At 52.4% G+C, this 22,613-nt stretch overlaps 1 protein-coding gene across 27 annotated transcripts in view; it reads left to right on the top strand.

The window, feature by feature from the left end:
* RPH3AL (rabphilin 3A like (without C2 domains)) overlaps positions 1-22,613 on the top strand; it is a 200,417-nt gene that overhangs the window by 103,115 nt on the left and 74,689 nt on the right. For 14 of the 27 annotated variants that reach the window (XR_012425084.1, XR_012425083.1, XR_012425082.1 and 11 more), the window contains exon 5: positions 4,731-4,817. The exons of 11 other annotated variants lie outside the window; for them this stretch is intronic. Coding sequence is in view for 13 of the 16 variants with exons in the window: in XM_074018167.1 (XP_073874268.1) it covers positions 4,731-4,817 (87 nt within the window). In the remaining 3 variants the exon portion in view is untranslated. Of the gene's footprint in view, positions 1-4,730; positions 4,818-5,798; positions 5,922-22,613 lie in introns of those variants that run through there. 2 more of the 27 variants (XM_074018179.1, XM_074018174.1) reach the window with 2 other exon arrangements.

The raw sequence follows: 22,613 nt of genomic DNA, 5'->3' as shown, positions 1-22,613 counted from the left end.
AGCGGGAAACAGGCTGCCCGAGGTGGGACGGGATTGTTCTCTCCACCTGGCCAACCACAAGCTCCTGTTGGGGCCCGGGGAGCCGGCAGCACCAGACCCTACGGGGAAGGCGGAGGTGCCTGGGCCCTTCACCGAACCTCTGGAGGCCGACGGGTCCACGCTGCTCCTGTCCCCAGATCCGCTGGCTCCGTGTCCTCGTGGTCTGTGAGTAGAGATAGGACTCAGTTCCTTGGACACCCTCCTGCTTTCTCTCCCTGCCCCCCACAGCACCCTGTTTCATCAGTGAGACACGTGTACACTTGTCCCTCAAAACCCCCCACAGGGCAGCCGAGCTCCCCGTGGCAGTGGCAGGGGGACATTGGAGCAAGCGTTTAGGGCCTGGCCCCCACCCTGTTTGTCCGTGTCTGTCAAGCCAGGCCTGTGCCCCTCACGGGTGCTCAGCAGGTGATGGTAACGTGGATCAGTGGATCGGAATGGCGGTGAGCGCTAGATGGGGTGGGGGTGGAGACAGAGCCATGCTGACGGGCAACACATGAGTGCATTAGTCTGATTGGAAGCTGTAGGGGGGCAGGGGGAGCAGGCTGGTGGCAGGTTGAGTGGCGAGACTGAGGGCAGGGTCCTCCGGCCCAGCGCTGTCCTGCAGAACCTCATGGTGAGGATGAAAATGTATTTCTGTCCTGTCCCACGCAGTAGCCGCCGGCCACGTGAGGCAACGGAGTACCTGCGATGGGGTCAGTGTGGCCTCAGCGCTGTTTTTCATTTTATTTAATTGTAATCAGTTTGCATTTAAATAGCCACCGGCAGCTGGCGGCTAGCGTGTTCGATCGTGCGGGACTAGAGGAAAATCGTGCCAGGCTGCAGAACGCGGTGCGAGGGCTGCACTCGTGATAACCGCAGCTGCGTTCATCGAGCGGCTCTTACGTTGATCCTCAAAGCAACTCAAGGGTGTAAGCGTTATCCCACTTCGCAGACGAGAACATCTGAGGTTTAGAGAGGCTTTGGGTAGCTTGCCCCGGGGCCCACCCAGGTCTGCCGCCCCCTAAACCTGTGCACGGTGCCGTGCGGCTTCGGAAGGAGCTGAGAGCCACGTTTCAGGAACCGGACTTGGTTCTAGTGCAGGACGGCGTGAGGTGCAGACTCAGGAGTTCGGAGGGCTCGAGACGGCTCCGGGGCTGGGGGAGACGATGATGCTCCCGTTTCTGGGGCTCCCGAGTACAAAAGCAGAGAGAGGATCCCAGTCCTGGTCGGGGGCTGCTGTGGACTGAATGTTTGTATCCCCCCAAGATACCTACGTTGAAGCCCTTGTCTGACGTGGTATTTGGAGATGGGGACTTTGGGAGGTGAGTAGAGGAGGTCCTGAGGGTGGGTCCCTGTGATGGGACTGGCGTCCTTATCGGAGGAGGAGGAGGCCAGACCTCAGTCTCCACCATGGGAGGGCACAGCAAGAAGCTGCCATGCGTACGCCAGGAAGCGCCCCCCCCAGAACCTACCGTGCCAGCACCAACCGGGGCGTCGGGCCTCTGCAGATGTGACACACACGCTTCTGTTGTTTCAGCCACTCAGTCTGTGGTGTCTGTTACAGCAGCGTGAACTGACTGAGAGGGGGCAGAGGCTGTCCCCTCCCCCTTGGCTGTGTGCATAGGGCAGAGGCCCGGCTGTGAGGGCGCCTGTGGGGTGCAATGGGAGGCCGCGGGGCTTCCTGCTGACAGCTGGAAACCTCTCCCCCCACACTGGGAGACGGCATGGAGGGCAGGGCCAGACTCCCCAGCCTGGGCCGTTGCTCCTGGAGTCAGCATCAGGCCACACCCATGGCCCCAGCAAAGCTTTGTCCCAGGCTCAGCCCCTGGCACCTTCTCTGCCCCTTGTTTTGAGAACCACCAGCATGTCCCCGGGGACCCGCCTGAGCAGAGCAGTTCTCTGGAGAGCCTGGCACCAGCCTGGCACCAGGGCAGGGGAGGGTGTGACCAGCTCTCCTGAGATCTGAGCAGAGATCCCGCTTTACCCCCAACGAGCTGTGTGACCTCGGGCAGCCGGAGCCATCCCTGAGCCTTTGTTTCCTCATCTGTGTAGTGGGGATCAGAACACCCGCCTCCCTCTTACTCTGTGGCCTGGGCCGTGGTCCCTGGTCTGACACCTCGGCCGTGGTCCCTGGTCCGGTCCCCGGGCTCTGGTGCTCACTAACTGTGCCGTGGGTGTGTGATTCCCTCCTGTTCCCGCACCATCGTCTCGTTCAGCAGCCTGCGCAGGGCACTCAGGGCACTCTGGGTGTTTGTAAGGTGAGCGGCCCTCAGCCTGTGCATGTGTAAAGAGTGCAGAGGGAGAGCTCACGTGTCTGAGGGCCACACTCGTTTCCACCTGTTCCCGTGTACACAGCGATGCTGGGAATCTGCAAGGAAAACGGAGCTAACGAGCATCAGTGCCTCCCTTCTTTCTCCTTTACCCAGAGAGGAGAGGCCCACGCTGTGGTTCTGGAACCCACCTCACAGGCTGATGGGGTCCCTGTTGTAGAGGTAGAAAGATTGGGAGCAAAAGGTGGGAGGTGGAGAGAGGCTGCTCTCTTGGAGAAGGGGAGAGTCACCGGACTGTGTGAGGGATGGAGGCCTAGAGTTCCAGGGGGACAGGTTACCGGTCCTTGGAGGGGCTGAAGCCCAGCCTAGCAACAGTCCGAGACCCAAGACTGGCACAGACGTGGCCACGTGCTCCCCTTCCCTCTCCAGGGGCCACAAGAGCCTGGGCAGCAAGCAGGCCAGCAGTGAGGGTATGGATGGCGCTCAGGGGACCCTCTGCAGATGGGCTGGGCCGTCAAACACCCCAAGCCTGGGACCTCTGTGAGAGCTTGGAAAGGGGCCCTAAGTGTGGCCGAGGCTTGGGCAGATTTTCCTGCCACCCAGAGGGACAGGAGGTTGGAGCAGATTGCGTTTTATTTGGAGAATTAAAAGAGAGGTGACATTTCTCGAACCTGACCGTTGGAGGGTAGCAAATCCGTCCCCCGCAGGAACGTACCGTAGCTTCCGTCCCCCGTGAGCTTGCTCCCCCCTCCCCGGGGCACTGAGCTCAGCCGCCCGATCGGGCCAGTGACCTCCACACGCTCGACACGGAAGCCAAGTTGGTGACCTTTTTCCTCTCCGTGGAGAGGTGAGCTCCTTGCTGAGTTGGCAGCCTGCAGAAAAGGCCAAGCAGCAGATGCCGCCTTCCCTCGGCGGGGGCTGCAGAGAGCCCCCACCCACGCAGGGACCACGTGTGGCAGAAAGATGGATGAGCTGGGGCACCAGTCCTGAGGCGTCGCCAGCTATCGCTGAATCAGACTCCGCCGGCGTCAGCCTGGAGCCGGCCTCAGCCCCAGCAGATCCACCTCGGCCTCCCAGCAGATCCACCTCAGCCTCCCAGCATGCGGCCTCTGGCCTGTCCCACCTCTGCTTGTGGCCGCGCATTCAGGGGAAGCAACAGAAGTCCAGTCACGCATCCCATAATGACGTTTCGGCCAACAAATGTCCCACCCCGTTATCATACCACATTCTTACTGTACCATTTCTACAATATATTTAGATACAGAAATGCCTTCCGCTGTGTCACAGTTGCCTGCGGCATTCGGTACAGTAGCACGTTGTACAGGTTCGCACCCTGGGGGCCCCAGAATACACCAGTGAGCCTCGGTGTGCAGCCGGCTGCACCATCTCGGTGTGTGTCTGTGTGCTCTATGTGGTATTTGCAAAATGGTGCGATCACCTAACAGTGCCTTTTGTATTTTTTAGTAGAGACGGGGTTTCACCGTGTTAGCCAGGATGGTCTCGATCTCCTGACCTTGTGATCCGCCCGTCTTGGCCTCCCAAAGTGCTGGGATTACAGGCGTGAGCCACCGTGCCCGGCCCATAGTCTTGTTTTTAAGTAACACTAACTGTATTTATAAATTATGAGCTTAATCAACCTTGCTTAAAGCAAAGCCCCTTTACAGTTCTCATGAAGTGCCTGGGCTTGGGGTCTTTGAGGGCCCAGCACGTCAGCAGACTGTAGATTCTAGATTCTGGCTATTTCTGTGTCCAGAGAACATGATAAAATGTCTCTAGAGTGCGACCTGAATCCATGGTTGCCATGTGGATCTGAGCAAACCCTCAGACTCTGCCAAGCACCGGGTTCCTCACCTATAACGTGGGCCCGACGTTGGCGTAACTGGGGCACGAGGGTCACTAAGCGGCGCTTGGTGTAAAGGAAGCGCTCACGTTCTTATAAGTGTTTCTTGCGATTGCGTCTTCCGACGTGTCAGGCCCGCAGGCGAGTTTTGGGTACGATTTTACGCCAATGTCTGTTTCTTTGGTGAAGCACATTGTTTCCTGCCCCATTTCCAGGTAGCACCGTGACCTGCTGTGTGAAGCCCAGATCACCTGCTGTCGTGTTTGCCTGGACCCTCCCCGGTGCTGGGCGTCTCGGTTTTATCCAGTTCTTTGCTGTCAAACACGGTGCAGCTGTGAACGTCAGCAAGCTCAGTTTCCTCGCTGTGACTAACAGAACCGAACTCGGGGGAGTCGGTACCGTGGATGGGGCCATCCATTATGTCCAAAGCCAGCTAAGGATTTTTAGATGATCTGTGCCTTGGGGTGATTGATTCCTTCTGTCCTGAAGCACGAGACACTCCTTGGCAGATGCCAAGTGTCCCTTCGTTACAGTTGTCCGAGTCCCTTGGTGGAGGAGGAAGTGGCTGCCGTCTTTACAACCCCATGTCCTCTCTCTCGTAGAAAGTCTGCACCAAGTGCGGGATCGAGGCCTCCCCCGGCCAGAAGCGGCCCCTGTGGCTGTGTAAGATCTGCAGTGAGCAAAGAGAGGTAGGGCGTCCAGGCGGGGCGGGGAGGGCGTCCAGGCGGGGCGGGGAGGGCGTCCAGGCGGGGCGGGGAGGGCTGGGTGGGCGGATGTGTTCTCAGACAGGGATGGGTGGACGGTCAGGGTGACGGTGGGGAGGGCTGGGCGGGTGGATGTGCTCTCAGACGGGGATGGGTGGACGGTCAGGGTGGCAGTGGCAGGGCTGGGCAGGGCGGATGTGCTCTCAGATGGGGATGGGTGGACGGTCAGGGTGGCGGTGGGGAGGGCTGGGCGGGTGGATGTGCTCTCAGACGGGGATGGGTGGACGGTCAGGGTGACGGTGGGGAGGGCTGGGCGGGTGGATGTGCTCTCAGACGGGGATGGGTGGACGGTCAGGGTGGCGGTGGGGAGGGCTGGGCGGGTGGATGTGTTCTCAGACGGGGATGGGTGGACGGTCAGGGTGACGGTGGGGAGGGCTGGGCGGGTGGATGTGCTCTCAGACGGGGATGGGTGGACGGTCAGGGTGACGGTGGGGAGGGCTGGGCGGGTGGATGTGCTCTCAGACGGGGATGGGTGAATGGTCAGGGTGGCAGTGGGCAGGGCTGGGCGGGGCGGATGTGCTCTCAGATGGGGATGGGTGGACGGTCAGGGTGACGGGGAAAGGGGTGAGCGGGACAGATGTGCTCTCAGATGAGGGTGGGTGGACGGTCACTGGGAGGGGTTTCTCTGGAGGTCAAGGAAGAACTGACCACCCAGGGAGAAAAGCGCGGAGGGACAGCCTGCTGGCCGGCCACCTCCCCCACGCAGGGGTGGCAGGTTCTACAGCTGGGAGGGTCCAAGGTTTCAGCGGGAAGCCCCACACTGTGAGTGTGAGAGCGTGTGGTGTTTGTGGGGGCTGGTGTTACGGGAACGGTTGTAGCTACCCCAGGGTGAACGTTGACTGTGTGCCTGGAACTGCTGTAAGTTCCTTGCATGTATGAATTCATTTCATCCGTACACAACCCCAGTGGTGCGATTCTTATCCCCTTTTCCTGATGGGGAAATAAAGACGCAAGAGGTTAAATAACCCGTGAGCACCGAGCCAGTTCGTCGGGAGCCGGAAACCAGACTCAGCGGTCGTCACGATGCCGCCCGAAGCCCCGTCTGCTTCTACGGTTCACGGTTCTAGTTCCAGCTCCATTTGAGGGAAGGAAGTCGAGGCTCAGCGAGGACTCTGGGGAGTGGCAGATGGGCAGGGATGGTCAGAATCTCCCTGTGCCAGGTTGGAATGGAGCCAACACGGCAGGACGTGGCAGGTGGCTCGTGGGAAGTGTCCTGGGGGGCAGGGCGGGGACAGCATGTGAGGGGCGAGGAGGCTGCAGCTGGTCTTCCAGATGGGGATTCATTACGTTTTAAATCTCACTTGTCACTTCATATGTACTTTTCATCTGAGGGTCCACAAAACACCTTCAGTTCTGGAAATTTCTCAGCCGTGATGTCTTTGAATATGGCTCCTCTGCCATTCCTTCTCTCCTCTCTGGAAGTCCTGCTGGATACATTTTAGAGCCCCTCAACCATCCCCCACGGCTCTTTCTTGTTTATTTCTTTATCTTTCTGCGATACTTTCCGGTGAGTTCCTCGGTACCGCCTTCCAAGTCGCTAAGTCTTTCCTCGAGATCACCTCCCCCTTGGTGTCTTTCTTAGGGTTAGTTTTCCTCGGGGGTTTTGGAATTTTGGTTTGCGCACTCATCTTGTGTGATAATGGTCCCTTTCTCTCTTTCCCACCCAGCTCTTCTAGCCGGATAGCTTTGCAGCTGCTCCCACCTGGGTCCGGGGTTGCCCGGTGCTGAGCCAGGCGTCCTGGGTTTGTGGCGAGCTGCTTATCCATGGTGATACCGGGATTATTCCCAGAGCCTCACCCCAGCCGCGACAGCTTGGCCCGGCCCTGCTGCTGTCGGCTTGCTTGCCTCAGAGCTCATTTCCTTGTATATGCTGTAGTCCCGGGGCAGGACCCTGCTGATTTCAGCCTCCTTTCCCAGGTGGAAAATCCCCTCGCCAGCCTGATTTTAGCGACTCTGCTCTCGTCCCCCCCTCCCAAGGGACACTTTTAGTCCCTGCACCCTGGAAGACCCATCTCCCAGCTGCCTGTGTCTGCTTCTGAGCCCAGAGCTCAGCAGGCTGTGCCTTCACCCCTCAAAATGGTAAATACTTTGAATTTCTGATCCATGGAGATACAGATCTTTTTTGCGCACATTTACTTGCTGCTGCTGTTGTGAAAATATATTCCTCTATTATTGCTGTGTCTTTGGAGCAGGAAAAGCTGCAGGCAGGGCCTCACAGGGTGTGCTGTCGTTCTGTCTTGCTGGAAGTCCCTGAGTCCTCATCCCCAGATGGAGTTAATAATGCCCGCTCTGCAGAGCTGCTGTGAGAATTCAGTCAGATTGTCCAGCGGGCGAAACCTCCAGCTTAGCGTGGATATTCCACAACTATTAGAGGCCTCCCTTCCTCCTCGGCCAGAAATCTCCCCTTTGAACTTGAGGTCCTTCTAATCTTCGGGAGACCCCTTTGATGGTGCATGTGGTCCATGGAAGAAGAAATTCCTAAAACATCATCTTGTGGGATGAAATGATGGTCACAGGGAGCCACTTCGTGGGATGAAATGATGGTCACGGCTGAGCTGCGGGAGGGCAGAAGTGAAGGATCTTTGAAGGAAAAGAAGGTGAATGGAAGGAAAGACAAATTTCGCAAATTTAATAATTTAGTCGAGGGCTGCCCGTCCCCCTCATGAGTCACCCTCACACTCCATAACAGTCCTGAGCTACCACCAGCCTGTCCTAATCTCCAGAGCGCTCCAGGGCCCAGAAAAGTCCGAAATACCTTAGGATGAATTTTCTTATCTTTCCTAAGGCAGAGAATACGAGGCTGTGTGTTGCCCTATCACTTTGTCCTTGAATTTTTAGAAGCTGATAAAACTCAGCCTCTAGAAGATCAAGGGTGGTGCACAGTTAGCGGGAACGGATGGGGCCGGGAGCATGTTCGTGGTATATGAGCCTGGGTACCTGTGGGTACCAGACACACGTGCTGGATTTTTCTGTCTGCTTTTGGGGTGTGGGAAGGCCGGCGTCATTGGTTTCCTAACGCCCTTTCTTCTTAGAAGAATGTCTAATCATAATGAAGAGATAACGAACTAGAAAGGCCATTTAAAATGTCAGATTTTAAACTGGTTCTGAGTCTGATAAAAACGTGGAGTTCTGTCTCCCCGCAAAAGCCAAATCCTAATGGAGGAACTTGGGTTTTCTGATGGAAACTCTTGGAGCACTCTGCCCAAGGCCTCTTATCTTCCTGTCCTTTCGTGCTTCACTTCTGTCATCTCTGGCCAGAATGGTACGTACTTTTTCTGGAGTGAGTTGAGTGCTGGTGAGATGTTCCGGGGGCCGTCAGGGTGGGGTTGCTTCCTGTGTTACCAGGCGGGAATCTGAGCCCGGGCCCCTCTGCTTTGGGAGCTTTGGGAGCCTTGTGGGCTTGGGGTTATTCCCAGAGCCTCACCCCAGCCACGACAGCTTGGCCCGGCCCTGCTGCTGCCGGCTTGCCTGCCTCTGAGCTCATTTCCTCGTATATGCTGTAGACCCAGGGCAGGACCCTGCTGATTTCAGCCTCCTTTCCCAGGTGGAAAATCCCCTCGCCAGCCTGATTTTAGTGACTCTGCTCTGGTCCCCCACCTCCCAAGGGACACTTGTAGTCCCTGCACCCTGGAAGACCCATCTCCCAGCTGCCTGTGCCTGCTTCTGACAGACAGAGAATAAATGCATTTATTCACACAGGCAGCTGACACATTTATTGAGCATCTCCTATGTGCCAGGCAAAACAGTTCTTCCAGTGGGAGAGGGAGACCACAAACCCCATAAATTCTGCAGAGTCACAGACGGTGGTCAAGGCCTTGGGGCAAAGGGGAGAAGAGGTGCTGGGGACACTGGCGTGGCTGCTGGCTTACATGGGGACCAGGGAGGGGCCCACTGACAAAATGACGTTTGAGCAGAGATCTGAAGCATCTTCTGTGGCTATGTGGAGGGGAAGCATTCCAAGTAGGGGTGCAACAGGTGCAAGGGCCCCGAGGCAGACGTGTGTGCTCGGCAGATTGGAGGCGCAACGCGGAGACCAGCGTGGCTGGAGTTAGGTTGGGGCTAGGGAGGGGTCGTCAGATGTATTAGTCTGTTCTCTCGCTGCTGATAAAGACGTACCTGAGACTGGGTAATTATAAAGGGAGATTTGATGGACTCACAGTTCCACATGCCCGGGGAGGCCTCCCAACCATGGCGGAAGGCAGAAGGCACATTTTACATGGCGGCAGACAAAGAAACAATGAGACCAAGTGAAAGGAGTTTCTTCTTATAAAAACATCAGATCTCGTGACAGTCACTACCACGAGAATGGTCTGCGGGAAACCGCCCCCTCAGTTCAGTTACCTCCCACTCGGTCGCTCCCACAGCACGTGGGAATTATGGGAGCTACAGTTCATGATGAGATTTGGGTGGGGACACAGCCAGACCATATCGTCAGAGACATGATAGGGTGGGTCAGATCGTGTCAGTGCTTAGAGACCTTTGTAAGGACTTTGGGTTTTGAAAGTTGTTTGTTTACTTTGTTTTTCTGAGACAGGATCTCACTGGGTCACCCAGGCTGTAGGGCAGTGCCACAATCTCAGCTTACTGCACCCTCTGCCTTCAGGGCTCAGACAACCCTCCCACCTCAGCCTCCCAAATAGCTGGGACTGCAGGCTGTACCACCACGTCCAGCTAATTTTTTGTATTTTTGTAGAGACAGGGTTTTGCCATGTTTCCCAGGCTGGTCTCAAACTCCTGAGCTCAGGCAATCTGCCTGCCCCAGTCTCCCGAAGTGCTGGGATTTCAGGCGTGAGCCACTGCACCTGGCCAAGACTTTGGTTTTACACTCAGGAGAATGAGGTGCCCTTGGAGGGTCTTGAGGAAAGCGGAGACAGAATCCCATCTCCCCCTCTTTTAAAGGGTGCTCTGGCTGCTTTGTTGAGAATAAATTGCAGACTATCTCAAAGCCAGTAGCACAGTATTTATTTTTCTTATTTAATATCGCCCAGATACATAAGTTCTTGTCTGTTATAATCTTTGGAAGTTTTCATTTTTTTAACATATATTCTATACATGTTACTCTTTTCTGATGATAAAATTAATATGGATCATTGAGGAACATTTACAATTATAGACAAGCATAAAGAAGTACACGCCTTCCAAAAATCCAGAATCAGAGATAACCATTGGAAATTTAGTGTATTCCAATCATTGTTCTCTGCCTTTTTTCTTTATATTATTGAACCTATGTTTTAGAATGGATATCTGAAGTCTTTTCCGGTGTAATCAAGAACTCTTTGTAAACTTTCTCGCTGATATTCTGTCATACAGATATTTTCCTAATTGAGGACATTTAAATTGTTTTCATTTCTTCTCTTATTACTGTGTGCATAGCTCTTTGTCTCCACTTTAGATTCTATCCTTAGAATGGATTTCTAGAAGGAAAATCAATGATTATTTTCTTGTAGACTCTTGAGTTATTATTTTTATTTATCTAAGAATTAGCTGGTCTATAATTTTATGTAATTTAAAAAATAAGGGCGCATGGATGATACGTTTTCTGAGTCCAGGGCAATCTGATAATTTTTGCCTTTATACAAAAAAGACCACTTCACTGGTAATGCAATTAATCCTAATCTTTCCCACTCAAAATTCTGTGGATTTTACCCCTGTTGTCCACCAGCCACATGAAGAAAAGTGGGAGAAATGGAAAATATAACAGCTAGGAGAATGGTACCCAGAAAATGAGAGAGAATAGTGAAATGGTGAAAGAGATGATAAATGTGTTTTTAAAAATTAATTAAAAGGTGTAAGAGAGGCTGGGTATGGCAGCTCACACCTCTAATCCGAACACTTTGGGAAGCTGAGCAGGAGGATCTCTTGAGCCTAGGAGTTTGAGACCAGCCTGGGAAACACGGCAAGACATTTTCTCTGAAAAAAAAAAAAAATACAAACATTAGCTGGACGTCGTGGTGCACGCCTGTAGTCCCAGCTCCTTGGGAGGCCGAGGTGGGAGGACTACGTTTGCCCGGAAGGTGGAGATGGCAGTGAGCTGAGATCACGCCACTGCACTCCAGCTTTAGTGAACAAGGCTCACGAAGGTCTTTAGAGCAAGACCCTGTCTCTAAAATAAAACAAAAGATCTAAGAGAAGGAATAGAAACCAGTTTGAACAAACCAGACCTTTGAGAAAAGTACAAACAAATTTGAAAAAGAACCCCAGGAACCATTTTCGTTCCTAAAAATGAGAGATCTCCTAATGAATTTTAAACTCAACTGAACTGTATTTTAGTCATTTTTTTTGTTGTTGTTTTACATGTGCACAATGTGCAGGTTTGTTACATATATATCCATGTGCCATGTTGGTGTGCTGCACCCATTAACTCATCATTTACATTAGGTATATCTCCTAATGCTATCCCTCCCCCCTCCCCCCTCCCCACAATAGGACCCAGTGTGTGATGTTCCCCTTCCTGTGTCCAAGTGATCTCATTGTTCAATTCCCACCTATGAGTGAGAACATGTGGTGTTTGGTTTTCTGTCCTTGCGATAGTTTGCTGAGAATGATGGTTTCCAGCTGCATCTATGTCCCTACAAAGGGCATGAACTCATCCTTTTTCATGGCTGCATAGTATTCCATGGTGTATATGTGCCACATTTTCTTAATCCAGTCTGTCACTGATGGACATTTGGGTTGATTCCAAGTCTTTGCTATTGTGAATAGTGCCACAATAAACATATGTGTACATGTGTCTTTATAGCAGCACGATTTATAATCCTTTGGGTATATACCCAGTAATGGGATGGCTGGGTCAAATGGTATTTCTAGTTCTAGATCCTTGAGGAATCGCCACACCATCTTCCACAATGGTTGAACTAGTTTACAGTCCCACCAACAGTGTAAAAGTGTTCCTGTTCCTCCACATCCTCTCCAGCACCTGTTGTTTCCTGACTTTTTAATGATCGCCATTCTAACTGGTGTGAGATGGTATCTCATTGTGGTTTCGATTTGCATTTCTCTGATGACCAGTGATGATGAGCATTTTTTCATGTGTCTGTTGGCTGTATGAATGTCTTCTTTTGAGAAATGCCTGTTCATATCCTTCGCCCACTTTTTGATGGGGTTGTTTAATTTTTTTCTTGTAAATTTGTTTAATTTCTTTGTAGATTCTGAATATTAGCCCTTTGTCAGATGGGTAGATTGCAAAACTTTTCTCCCATTCTGTAGGTTGCCTGTTCACTCTGATGGTGGTTTCTTTTGCTGTATTTCCGTCATTTCTTAGCACAGTGAACCTTGTCATTCCTGTAACAGCCACAGATGTTTTCTTATCATTTGCTTCTCGTTGGTTATTTTTAATTTTTGATTCCTGATTGGCGCTCCCAATTGTCTTGTCCCCGATTTCCTCTCTACCAAGTCCTGGAGTCGAGGTTCCTGAGACCACACAGAACCATGACCTTCTCCTAATGAGCTGCCTTTGTAAACTGGCTGCTTAGCTCAGTGCTCCGTTTCCCAGCTCTGGACTCTCCATTCCCGCCGTGGACTGGCACACTCTAGTCCCTCGCCTGGTTTTCCTGCTGGAGGATTAAACTGTGACGTGTGTTCAAGATTTAAATAAACAAAAAAGGGAATAAGCCTGGACATGTGGCTCATACCTGTAATCCCAGCACTTTGGGAGGCCAAGGTGGGTGGATTGCTTGAGCCCAGGAGTTTGAGACCAGCCTGGGCAACATGGTGAAACCCCCTCTCTACAAAAAATCCCTAAATTATTAACCAGGTATAGTGGCACGCGCCTGTAGTCTCAGCTAGTCAGGAGGCTGAGGTGGGAGGATTGCGTAAGCCCCGGAGGTTGAGGCTGCAGTGAACCATAATTGTACCGACGTACTCCAGCCTGGGCACCTTACAGTTCTAAACTGGACTCAAAAAAACTCGTGTACAGTTTAAAGAATCATAATAAAAGAGGTACGCACTAATTACCACAGGAGCTGAGAAACAGGTCATTACCACACTGCCAAAGTCCCCATGCTTAGTTCTGCTTGTGTTTGCATGTGACATAAACAAGGTGGGTCTGTGTGTATTTTTCTGTATGTTTCTTCTTTATTCATTCAACTTTGTGATCCTGAAATTCACCCATGTTGACACATGCAGCTGGATTCGTTCCCATCACTGCAGTCTATATCCCACTGTAAAAAATACATACCTGTTTATCCATTCTACCTTGGTGATCATTTTGGTTACTCTCCGCTTTTTTGCTATTATAAATAATCCTGCTGTGAACGTTCATGGCTCCTGGAGCACCTGTGCAAGAGTTTCTGTGGATTTTAGGCCAAGGGTTTCTCTTGGATTACGGGGTGTGTCCACATTCAACTCTACTGGGTGATTCCTGACCCTTTTCCAAAGTACTTGTGTTAATACCAGCTGATGCTCTTATGCGCCTAGAAGAGCATCCCAGCCACTTCCGTTTTCCTCGCAGCCGTGTCTGCTCTTTCCCCCTCCAGTGTAAGTTTTGGTTCTGCTCTCCACTCTCTGGTTTCCCTGCAGTCCTCCACTATTTCCTTTATTTTACTCGTTTTCTTCTTGCGGTTTTCTATTTTATTAGTAAGGTCAGTCTTTATGTTTCCTAGACACCAAACAGTTGTCTAATTATTTTCCCGAGCCCCAGCAAGCCACATTCACCTGCACGAAATGCTTTAGAGGTTTTCCCCTCCCTGCGTCTACCGCAGCCTGTCCCAGGCCCCCGTCTCCCTGTTTGTCCACCCTCCGATGCGGCGAGCCCTGCAGGCCCGGGACTGGCTCCGAGGCATCTTCTCGTGGCCCTTCCCTGGGCCTGGGATTGTGCCTGTGACGCTGCCCCACGCAGGAGGCACCTTTGACTCTCCTGTGACCTGGCCCCTCAGAACCAGGGAGGACGAGGGACCGCAGCCCCTGGCTTGTGCTGTGTCCTCGGCTCTTCCTGCCTCTCCCTGCTCTCCCAGATGGAGCCTTGCTTCATGAAATACTCCTTCCGCAGTGCAGCTCACATCGCCGGCCTGGCTGATTCTGGAAGCTGTATCTCCCAGGGCTGACAAGAGGGTTGGAGGAGGGAGGACAGCCCCTGTGGCCCCAGGAACTGGCAGCCCTGCTGTGCCAGGAAGGCTGCCCAGGCAGCTGCAGCTCCTGCCCCCATCCCAGCCAGGCAGGCGAGGCCCAGGTGGGCAGGCGAGGCTCAGGTGGTCCATAGCACGCCTCCTCCCCTCACCTGATGTGCAGCCTGGCACTGAGCTGTCAGAGGCCCCGTGCTGGGGTTTCGCGGTGCCTTTTTCACGTGCTTTCATGGGTGAGACAGTTGGGACTGGGAGGAACTGCACTGGCAGCTTCTAAGCACACGATGTTGCAAACCAGAAATTCATTTCGTTTACTGTTTAGCCTTGGATCCCTATCCACTAAAAGAAAACAAAGAATGACTCACTCCAAGTTGTGCTGCAATCAGTAGAGAAGTTCGCTGGAATCGAGATTCCCCAGGATTCTGCAAACCATCCCTGCAGCCTCTCAAATGTACCCCGGCCATAAGAGAGCTTCTTGGAGGACACGGGTGTCATCTGAGGGGGGCGGCCTAGAAAGGGGTGAAGACCCATTTTTAAGGAGCTGGAGGCTGGTTAAGACAATTAGCGTGTTCTTCTCTGTTCGGTGTTGGCTTTGCCTCCTCAGTTTCCCGCCGCATCCTGGTTGGAACCCAGCAGCCGCGGGCAGCAGCCGGCAGTCACTGTGTCTCCTGCAGTGTGTCGTATACAAAGGTAGTCGGGAAATGTTTGTGGATTGAAAGAGAAATTTGCAAAGAAATTTCATGTTCTAATCTTTTCCCTGTGGGGCACTTTGGATCTCCGTGACGTTGCCCTCGCCGGGGTCTGTCCCTGACGCCGCCCTCGCCGGGGTCTGTCCCTGACGCCCCCCTCGCCGGGGTCTGTCCCTGACGCCGCCCTCGCCGGGGTCTGTCCCTGACGCCGCCCTCGCCGGGGTCTGTCCCTGACGCCGCCCTCGCCGGGGTCTCTCCCTGACATCGCCCTCGCTGGGGTCTCTCATCGCCACTGGCCCACTGACGCTGGGTCTGTATTTCTTCCTCCTGGCCCCTCTCTCCTGCTTGTTGATTGACTAAAGAAAGAAAAGTGGCTTCGCAGGGTTGGTTTTACGTGTTTTTTTGGTGTGTGTGGGGGTGGGGGGGGCTTTTGTTTTTTTTTAATACTTTAAGTTCTAGGGTACATGTGCACAACGTGCAGGTTTGTTACGTATGTATACGTGTGCCATGTTGGTGTGCTGCACCCATTAACTCGTCATTTACATTAGATATTTCTCCCAATGCTCTCCCTCCGCCCTCCCCACAACAGGCCCCGGTGTGTGAGGTTCCCCACCCTTTGTCCATGTATTCTCATTGTTCAGTTCCCACCTATGAGTGAGAACATGCGGTGTTTGGTTTTCTGTCCTTGTGATAGTTTGCTGAGAATGATGGTTACCAGCTGCATCCATGTCCCTACAAAGGACACAAACTCATCCTTTTTTATGGCTGCATAGTATTCCATGGTGTATATGTGCCACATTTCCTTAATCCAGTCTGTCATTGATGGACATTTGGGTTGGTTCCAAGTCTGCTATTGTGAATAGTGCCACAATAAACATACGTGTGCATGTGTCTTTATAGCAGCATGACTTATTATCCTTTGGGTATATCCCCAGTAGTGGGATGGCTGGGTCAAATGGTATTTCTGGTTCTAGATCCTTGAGGAATCACCACACTGTCTTCCACAATGGTTGAACTCGTTTACAGTCCCACCAACAGTGTGAAAGTGTTCCTATTTCTCCACATCCTCTCCAGCACCTGTTGTTTCCTGACTTTTTAATGATCATCATCCTAACTGGTGTGAGATGGTATCTCATTGTGGTTTTGATTTGCATTTCTCTGATGGCGAGTGATGATAAGCATTTTTTCGTGTGTCTGTTGGCTGCATAAATGTCTTTGGAGAAGTGTCTGTTCATTTCCTTCGCCCATGTTTTGATGGGGTTGTCTGATTTTTTCTTGTAAATTTGTTTAAGTTATTTGTGGATTCTGGATACTGGGAGCATTCCCTTTGAAAACGGGCACAAGACAGGGGTGCCCTCTCTCACCACTCCTGTTCAACACAGTGTTGGAAGCTCTGGCCAGCGCAATCAGGCAGGAAAAAGAAATAAAGGGTATTCAGTTAGGAAAAGAGGAAGTCAAATTGTCCCTGTTTGCAGATGACATGATTGTCTATTTAGAAAACCCCATTGTCTCAGCTCAAAATCTCCTTAAACTGATAAGCAACTTCAGCAAAGTCTCCGGATATAAAATCAATGTGCAAAAATCACAAGCATTCTTATACACCAGTAACAGACAAACAGAGAGCCAAATCGTGAGTGAACTCCCATTCACAACTGCTTTAAAGAGAATAAAATACCTAGGAATCCAACTTACAAGGGATGTGAAGGACCTCTTCAAGGAGAACTACAAACCACTGCTCAGTGAAATAAAAGAGGACACAAACAAATGGAAGAACATACCATGCTCATGGATAGGAAGAATCAATATTGTGAAAATGGCCATACTGCCCAAGGTAATTTACAGATTTAATGCCATCCCCATCAAGCTACCAATGACTTTCTTCACGGAATTGGAAATAACTACTTTAAAGTTCATATGGCACCAAAAAAGAGCCCACATTGCCAAGAGAATCCTAAACCAAAAGGACAAAGCTGGAGGCATCATGCTACCTGACTTCAAACTATACTACAAGCCTACAGTAACCAAAACAGTATGGTACTGGTACCAAAACAGAGATATAGACCAACGGAACAGAACAGAGCCCTCAGAAATAATACCACACATCTACAGCCATCTGATCTTTGACAAACTTGACAAAAACAAGAAATAGGGAAAGGATTCCGTCTTTAATAAATGGTGCTGGGAAAACTCTGGCTAGACATATGTAGAAAGCTGAAACTGGATCCCTTCCTTACGCCTTATACAAAAATTAATTCAAGATGGATTAAAGACTTAAGTGTTAGACCTAAAACCGTAAAAACCCTAGTAGAAAACCTAGGCAACACCATTCAGGATATGGACATGGGCAAGGACTTCATGACTAAAACACCAACAACAATGGCAACAAAAGCCACAATAGACAAATTAAAGAGCTTCTGCACAGCAAAAGAAACTACCATCAGAGTGAACAAGCAACCTACAGAATGGGAGCATTGTTTTTTTTTTTTTTTTTTTTGGTGGAGCTGGCATCTCACGATGTTGCCAAGGCTGGCCTCAAACTCCTGAACTCAACCAGTCCTCCTGCCTCTGCTGCCCTAAGTGCTGGGATTACAGGCATGAGCCGCCATGCCCGGCAGGGTTGGTCTTTAAATAATCTGCAACCCACTTATCCTGGAGGTGACAAGCAGTGCACTGAGGTCTTCCAAGCAGGAGACTCTCCCTCAGTCTGGGCCTCACAGGCCTATGGAAGGTCAGGATCATCGGGGGCTCCCAAATTCCGCAGCCAGCCCAGCCGCTGGTGGGAACTGGCCGTGCTCGCCAAGCCTGAGCCCGGCATCCTTGTGGCACCTGCTTCCCGGGCAGGCGGCCTGTGCTCACCGCGCGCTGCCATCTGTTTCTCCACGCTGTTTCTTTCTCTCCTGGTTCTGCTGTTACTTGCAGTTTGGATTTTTGCTGCAAACAGCTTTGCCAGAGGGCCCCCTCCGGAGGCCTGTGAGTGCGTTCAGGAGTGGGTGGCTGGTGCTGCGGTGGGCGGCTGCCTGAGCACCCGTCCGTCTGTGCCCGGCTCACTCTGGGCTACTGTCACGGCATCCCTGGGGGACCCGGATGGTCACACTTCCTCAGTGTGCTGGTCGCCTCCCGCGCCTCCCTGGCTGTGCCGGAGGGACCCGCTATCAGGGCAGCCTCCTGGCCTCCCACATGTGGGCGGTGGCAGGAGGAGCGGGCTCTGGTGCCCACCAGCCCCCAGGGCAGTCTGCCTCATGGGGACTCCTGCACCGTGCTCCTGTAGGCGGACTCAGCCGTCCCACCCTCCCCTGCCCCTTGCCTGGGGTGTCTGCCTGAGCGGTGCCTGTGCGCTGGAGGAGTTTGCCTCTGAGAGATCCAAGGGGCTGCTGACTTTCTCAGCGCTGTGCCCCAGTCCGCGAGTTCGTTGTTCACACCCAGGCACGCGAAAGGAGTCCCATCATTCACAGCAGGCATGAGCTGAGTGCCCACTAAGGGCCAGGCCGTGAACATCCCGCTTCTTCCCCACGGGAGCCCATTGTCCCCTGTGCCAGTTGGAGAAACTGAAGCTTAGAGCGAGGAGTTCACGAGCCCAAAGACGCTAGATGTGCCTGATGGAGCCAGGCTTGAAGCCAGATGTATCTTCCTCCAAAACACCTTCTCACAACTCTATTCATTGAATCACTTACTCCTCTAATGTTCACTGAGGATTTGCCACGTGCCGGGCACTGTTTGAGGCCCTTGGAAAACAGCCGTGGTGAACTAGCTCTGACTTGAGCTTGCGTTCTAGTGGGGACTGGGCCTGGGGGTGGGGCACAGACAATGAAACCTAAATAAGCAGATCATATCACACGTTAGGTCTGAATAGGAAAAAGAATGAGTAGGTCAGGCATAGTGGCTCACACCCAGCACTCTGGGAGGCTGAGGCAAGAGGACTGCTTGAGGCCAGAAGTTCAAGACCAGCCTGGGCAACATGGTGATACCTTGTCTCTGAAAAATAAAACATCATCCGGGCCTGGTGGCGTGAACCTGTTCCCAGCTACTCAGGAGGCTGAGGCAGGAGGATTGCTCGAGCCCAGGAGTTTCAAGCTGTAATGAGCTATGATCACACCACTTCACTCCAGCCTGGCAACAGAGCAAGACCCTGTCTCTAAAAAGAGAAAAGAAAAGAGAACTAAAAAGAACTGCGTAAAGGAATCAGGAGTGTTGGGAAGGCTGGGTGGGCGGGAGGTGGCCGTGTTAAAGTAGACTGGCCACCACTGCATACCCATTAGGATGGCTGTTATCTAAAACGCAGAAAGCACCAAGCATTGGTGAAGATGTGGAGAAATTAGGACCTTGTGCGCTGTTGGTGGGAATGCAAAGAGGTGCGGCCGCTGTGGAGAGCAGCGTGGTGGTTCCTCGAAACGTTAAACAGAATTACCACTGGGCTCAGCAACCCCGTTTCTGGGACTACGCCCAGAAGAACTGAAAGCAGGGACTCAGATCGATGTGTGTACACCCGTGTTCCTCGCCACATTATTCTCAAGAGGCAAAACACGGGAGAAACACAAGTGTCTGTCGTCAGACGGACGAATACACAAAACGTGGTATAGACGTAAATGTTACTTGTGTTCTTCAGCCTCCTAGAGGAAGGAGATTCTGACACTCGCTGCATCTCAGATGAACCTTGAGGACAGAGTACCAAGTGAAAAGAGCCGGACGCAAAAGGACAGATACTGTGGGATTCCATTTATATGAGGTCCTAGAACAGCCAAATTCTTAGCGACGGGAAGCAGAAAGGCGGTTGCCAGGGGCTGGCAGAGGAGGCAGATGGGGGGCGTCAGTGCTGAATGGGCAGAGTTCAGTCTGGGATGATGAAAAAGTCCGGAGGATGGATGGTGGCGATGGTCGCACAACCCTGTGGATATACTTAATGTCACTCAACTGTATACCTAAAAGCAGTTAGAATGGTGCATTGTATGTTTTGTACATTTTATCACAGGTAAGAAAGGTAGACGGGCCAAGGTGGGCTTCTTTGAGAAGATTCTGTCTCAGTCGACTTGAAGCAGAGGCAACAGGAGGCCAGCGGCTATCTGCAGGGAATGTGTTCCAGGGAAAGGGATGCTGTCTCACGCTCAGGGTGTTCACAGTGAAGCCGGGGGCCAGCGAGGCTCCCCACTTTCTAAGTACTGGGCCCTGGTTCCCCTAAGGCTGGTGGCAGGTGTCAGGTGGTCCTAGAAGGCTCCCTGGTTGTGGGCAGTAGGGAAGTGGGCTGACGTGGTTCACCGAAACACCCTGGCCCACCAGAAATGCAGCCCACAGCTCCCGACATTTGACTCTGTGGGGCCCCTGGGCGACCATCACTTTTTCAGCCATAGCAGGTGAGCTCAGAGTGGGCAGAGCTGGGAGCCCTGCAGCCTGCAGCCAGCCTTGACTGCGACAAGGTGCAGGGTGTGAATCCACCCCACGGGTCAGCTGATGGGACACTGTCCAGACACAGCAGCCACCCTGCCTACTCCCTCCTCCCTGCTGGGCCTCCTGCTTTTCCCCAGTGCCATGCCCTCCTGTGCGTGCCCCTGGGGAAGGGGGCGAAAAGCTAAGGAGAAAGCATCTGAATTTGGTCTTTCTCTTGCATTCATTTGAATAAAAATTTGGATGAGCCGATTCTTCTGCCCGTTTTTCAGATGCCAAGTGACATTGGCTGGCACAGTGGTGCCCCTCCCCCTAGCCAGCTGTCTCGCAGATGGAGACTGGGGAGTAGAGGGTGGCACCGTCCTTCAGGAAGTATTTAATAAGCTCCTAGGTGGTGCCCAGCCTGGAAAAACACACCCATCCCCTCTTCTCAAGAAATAATTCAAGACGCATGTTCTCCCGAGGGCCAGAAAATTCTTCTGAAGAAAAACAGAAGCAGAAGAGAACTGGGCCTTGCTGAGATCCTCCTCTGGGCGTGGCATGAGGCTTGGGGAGGGGGGAACAAATGTTCCCGTTTTCCAGCTACACGGAAGCTCCCGGCCCTTACGTGGGAGTCCGAGGACTCGCAGAGCTGGGAGTCCACCTGGGCTGCTGGACGGGCTCTTCCTACTGGATCAGCTCCCTCCCCCTGCTCCCTCCGCCTGCCCTCAGACCCTCCTGTTCCAGGCCGAGGCTGCAGGCTGGAGAAGTACATTCGGACAGAAGTGGCCTTTCATCCCTGTCTTCTCCTTAGTTGCCAACGTGGTGACTCCCGACTGTTATATCTGGGGGACTCCTGAGTCCCTGCTTCTCATCTCCTTGCCCTGACTTTGTAAATGGTTCCTTCCCAGACTGGGTTCATGCTCCCACAGAAAGCCCAGCCCAGTCTGGCCCTGACTGTCATGTACAATTTGCATCTCTGAACTTGGCTTTGGGTCCCAGGACCTGGTTGTCCTCTGGGCCCCTGAACTTTGCCAGCTGCTGCCAACCCCACATTGACTTGAGGGTCAGTGCCATGACCATGGACCAGCTCCTGATGCTCCTTGTCTGCAAATTAAATCGGAGAAGCCTCTTCTGCAGGAGTCCCGGCTGGTTCATCGTGTTGCACCTGGCACCTCGTAAGTTCTAAGTATCATCTTCACGACATTTGACCTGGAAACCCGCTCCTAGGTGTGGCCCCAGAGAGGCTGTGCTTCCCGGGAAACAGGCCACAGATGCACGTGGGAGTATTTTTTGTAAGAGAAAAAAACCCTGGAAATAATAACCTATTATACATGCCCCTTCACGTAGAAAGGATGAATTTTGGCTGTGAAATAATAGGCAGCAGTGAAAAACGTAACTGCAGCTAAGCTCACCAAAGGACGCATTAAAAATACAGTGAGGCTGGGCGTGGTGGTTCACACCTGTAGCCCCAGCACTTTGGGAGGCTGAGGCAGGAGGATTGCTTGAGCCCAGGAGTTTGAGACCAGTGTGGGTAACGAGGCGAAACCTGTCACTACAAAACTTTTTTAAAAATTAGCCTGGTGTAGTGGCTCATGCCTGGTGGTGCCGGCTACTCGGGAGGCTGAGGTGGGAGGATTGCTTGAACCTGGGAGGTGGAGGTTGCAGTGAGCCACGGTGGTGCCGCTGTACTCCAGCCCAGGCAACATCATGAGGCCCTGCCTCAAAAAAACAAAAAAAAATGAAAACAAAAACAAAGTTAAAATCTTAATAAAACTATTAACTCTCCAGAGCTTAGCTAACAGCCTGCTGTTGACTGAAAGACTTACCAATAAAGAACATTCAGTCAGCACATTTTGTGTATTATATGCATTATATACTATATTCTTACAATAAAGTAAGCTAGAGAAAAGACAATGTTATTAAGAACGCCATAAGCAAGAGAGAATTTACTCTTCACTAAGGGAAGTGGGTCATCGTGCCGGTCTCATCCTCGTCTTCGTGCTGAGTAGGCTGCAGAGGAGGAGGAGGAGGAGGAGGAGGAAGGGCTGCTGCCTTCGTTGTCTCTGGGGTGACAGAGGGAGAGGAACGTCCAGCTCGGAGTGGGCCTGTGTAGCCGCAGCCCATGTGGTTCATGGGTCAACAGGATTTATTTAGAAATGTGGCCAGGCGCGGTGGCTCACGCCTGTCATCCCAGCACTTTGGGACCAAGGCCGAGGCGGGCGGATCACGAGGTCAGGAGATCGAGACCATCCTGGCTAACGCGGTGAAACCCCGTCGCTACTAAAAATACAAAAAACTAGCTGGGCGCGGTGGCGGCGCCTGTAGTCCCAGCTACTCGGGAGGCTGAGGCAGGAGAATGGCGTAAACCCGGGAGGCGGAGCTTGCAATGAGCTGAGATCCGGCCACTGCACTCCAGCCTGGGCGACGGAGCGAGACTCCGTCTCAAAGAAAAAAAAAAAAGCATACATATGTGGTTTTTTTAAACTAAAAAAGCAAGAGCTTGCTTAATACAAAATTCCAGTTGGTGGTTACCACTGAGAAGGGAGGGTGGGTTACGGGAGCTGCTCAGATCCGGCACCATTTTATTTCCTGATAAACTCACAGGTATTTACTCG

This window comes from Macaca fascicularis, chromosome 16 (assembly GCF_037993035.2).
Source record: "Macaca fascicularis isolate 582-1 chromosome 16, T2T-MFA8v1.1".
In the NCBI taxonomy this organism is placed as follows: Eukaryota; Metazoa; Chordata; class Mammalia; order Primates; family Cercopithecidae; genus Macaca; species Macaca fascicularis.
This window is presented reverse-complemented; position numbering and strand designations above follow the sequence as displayed.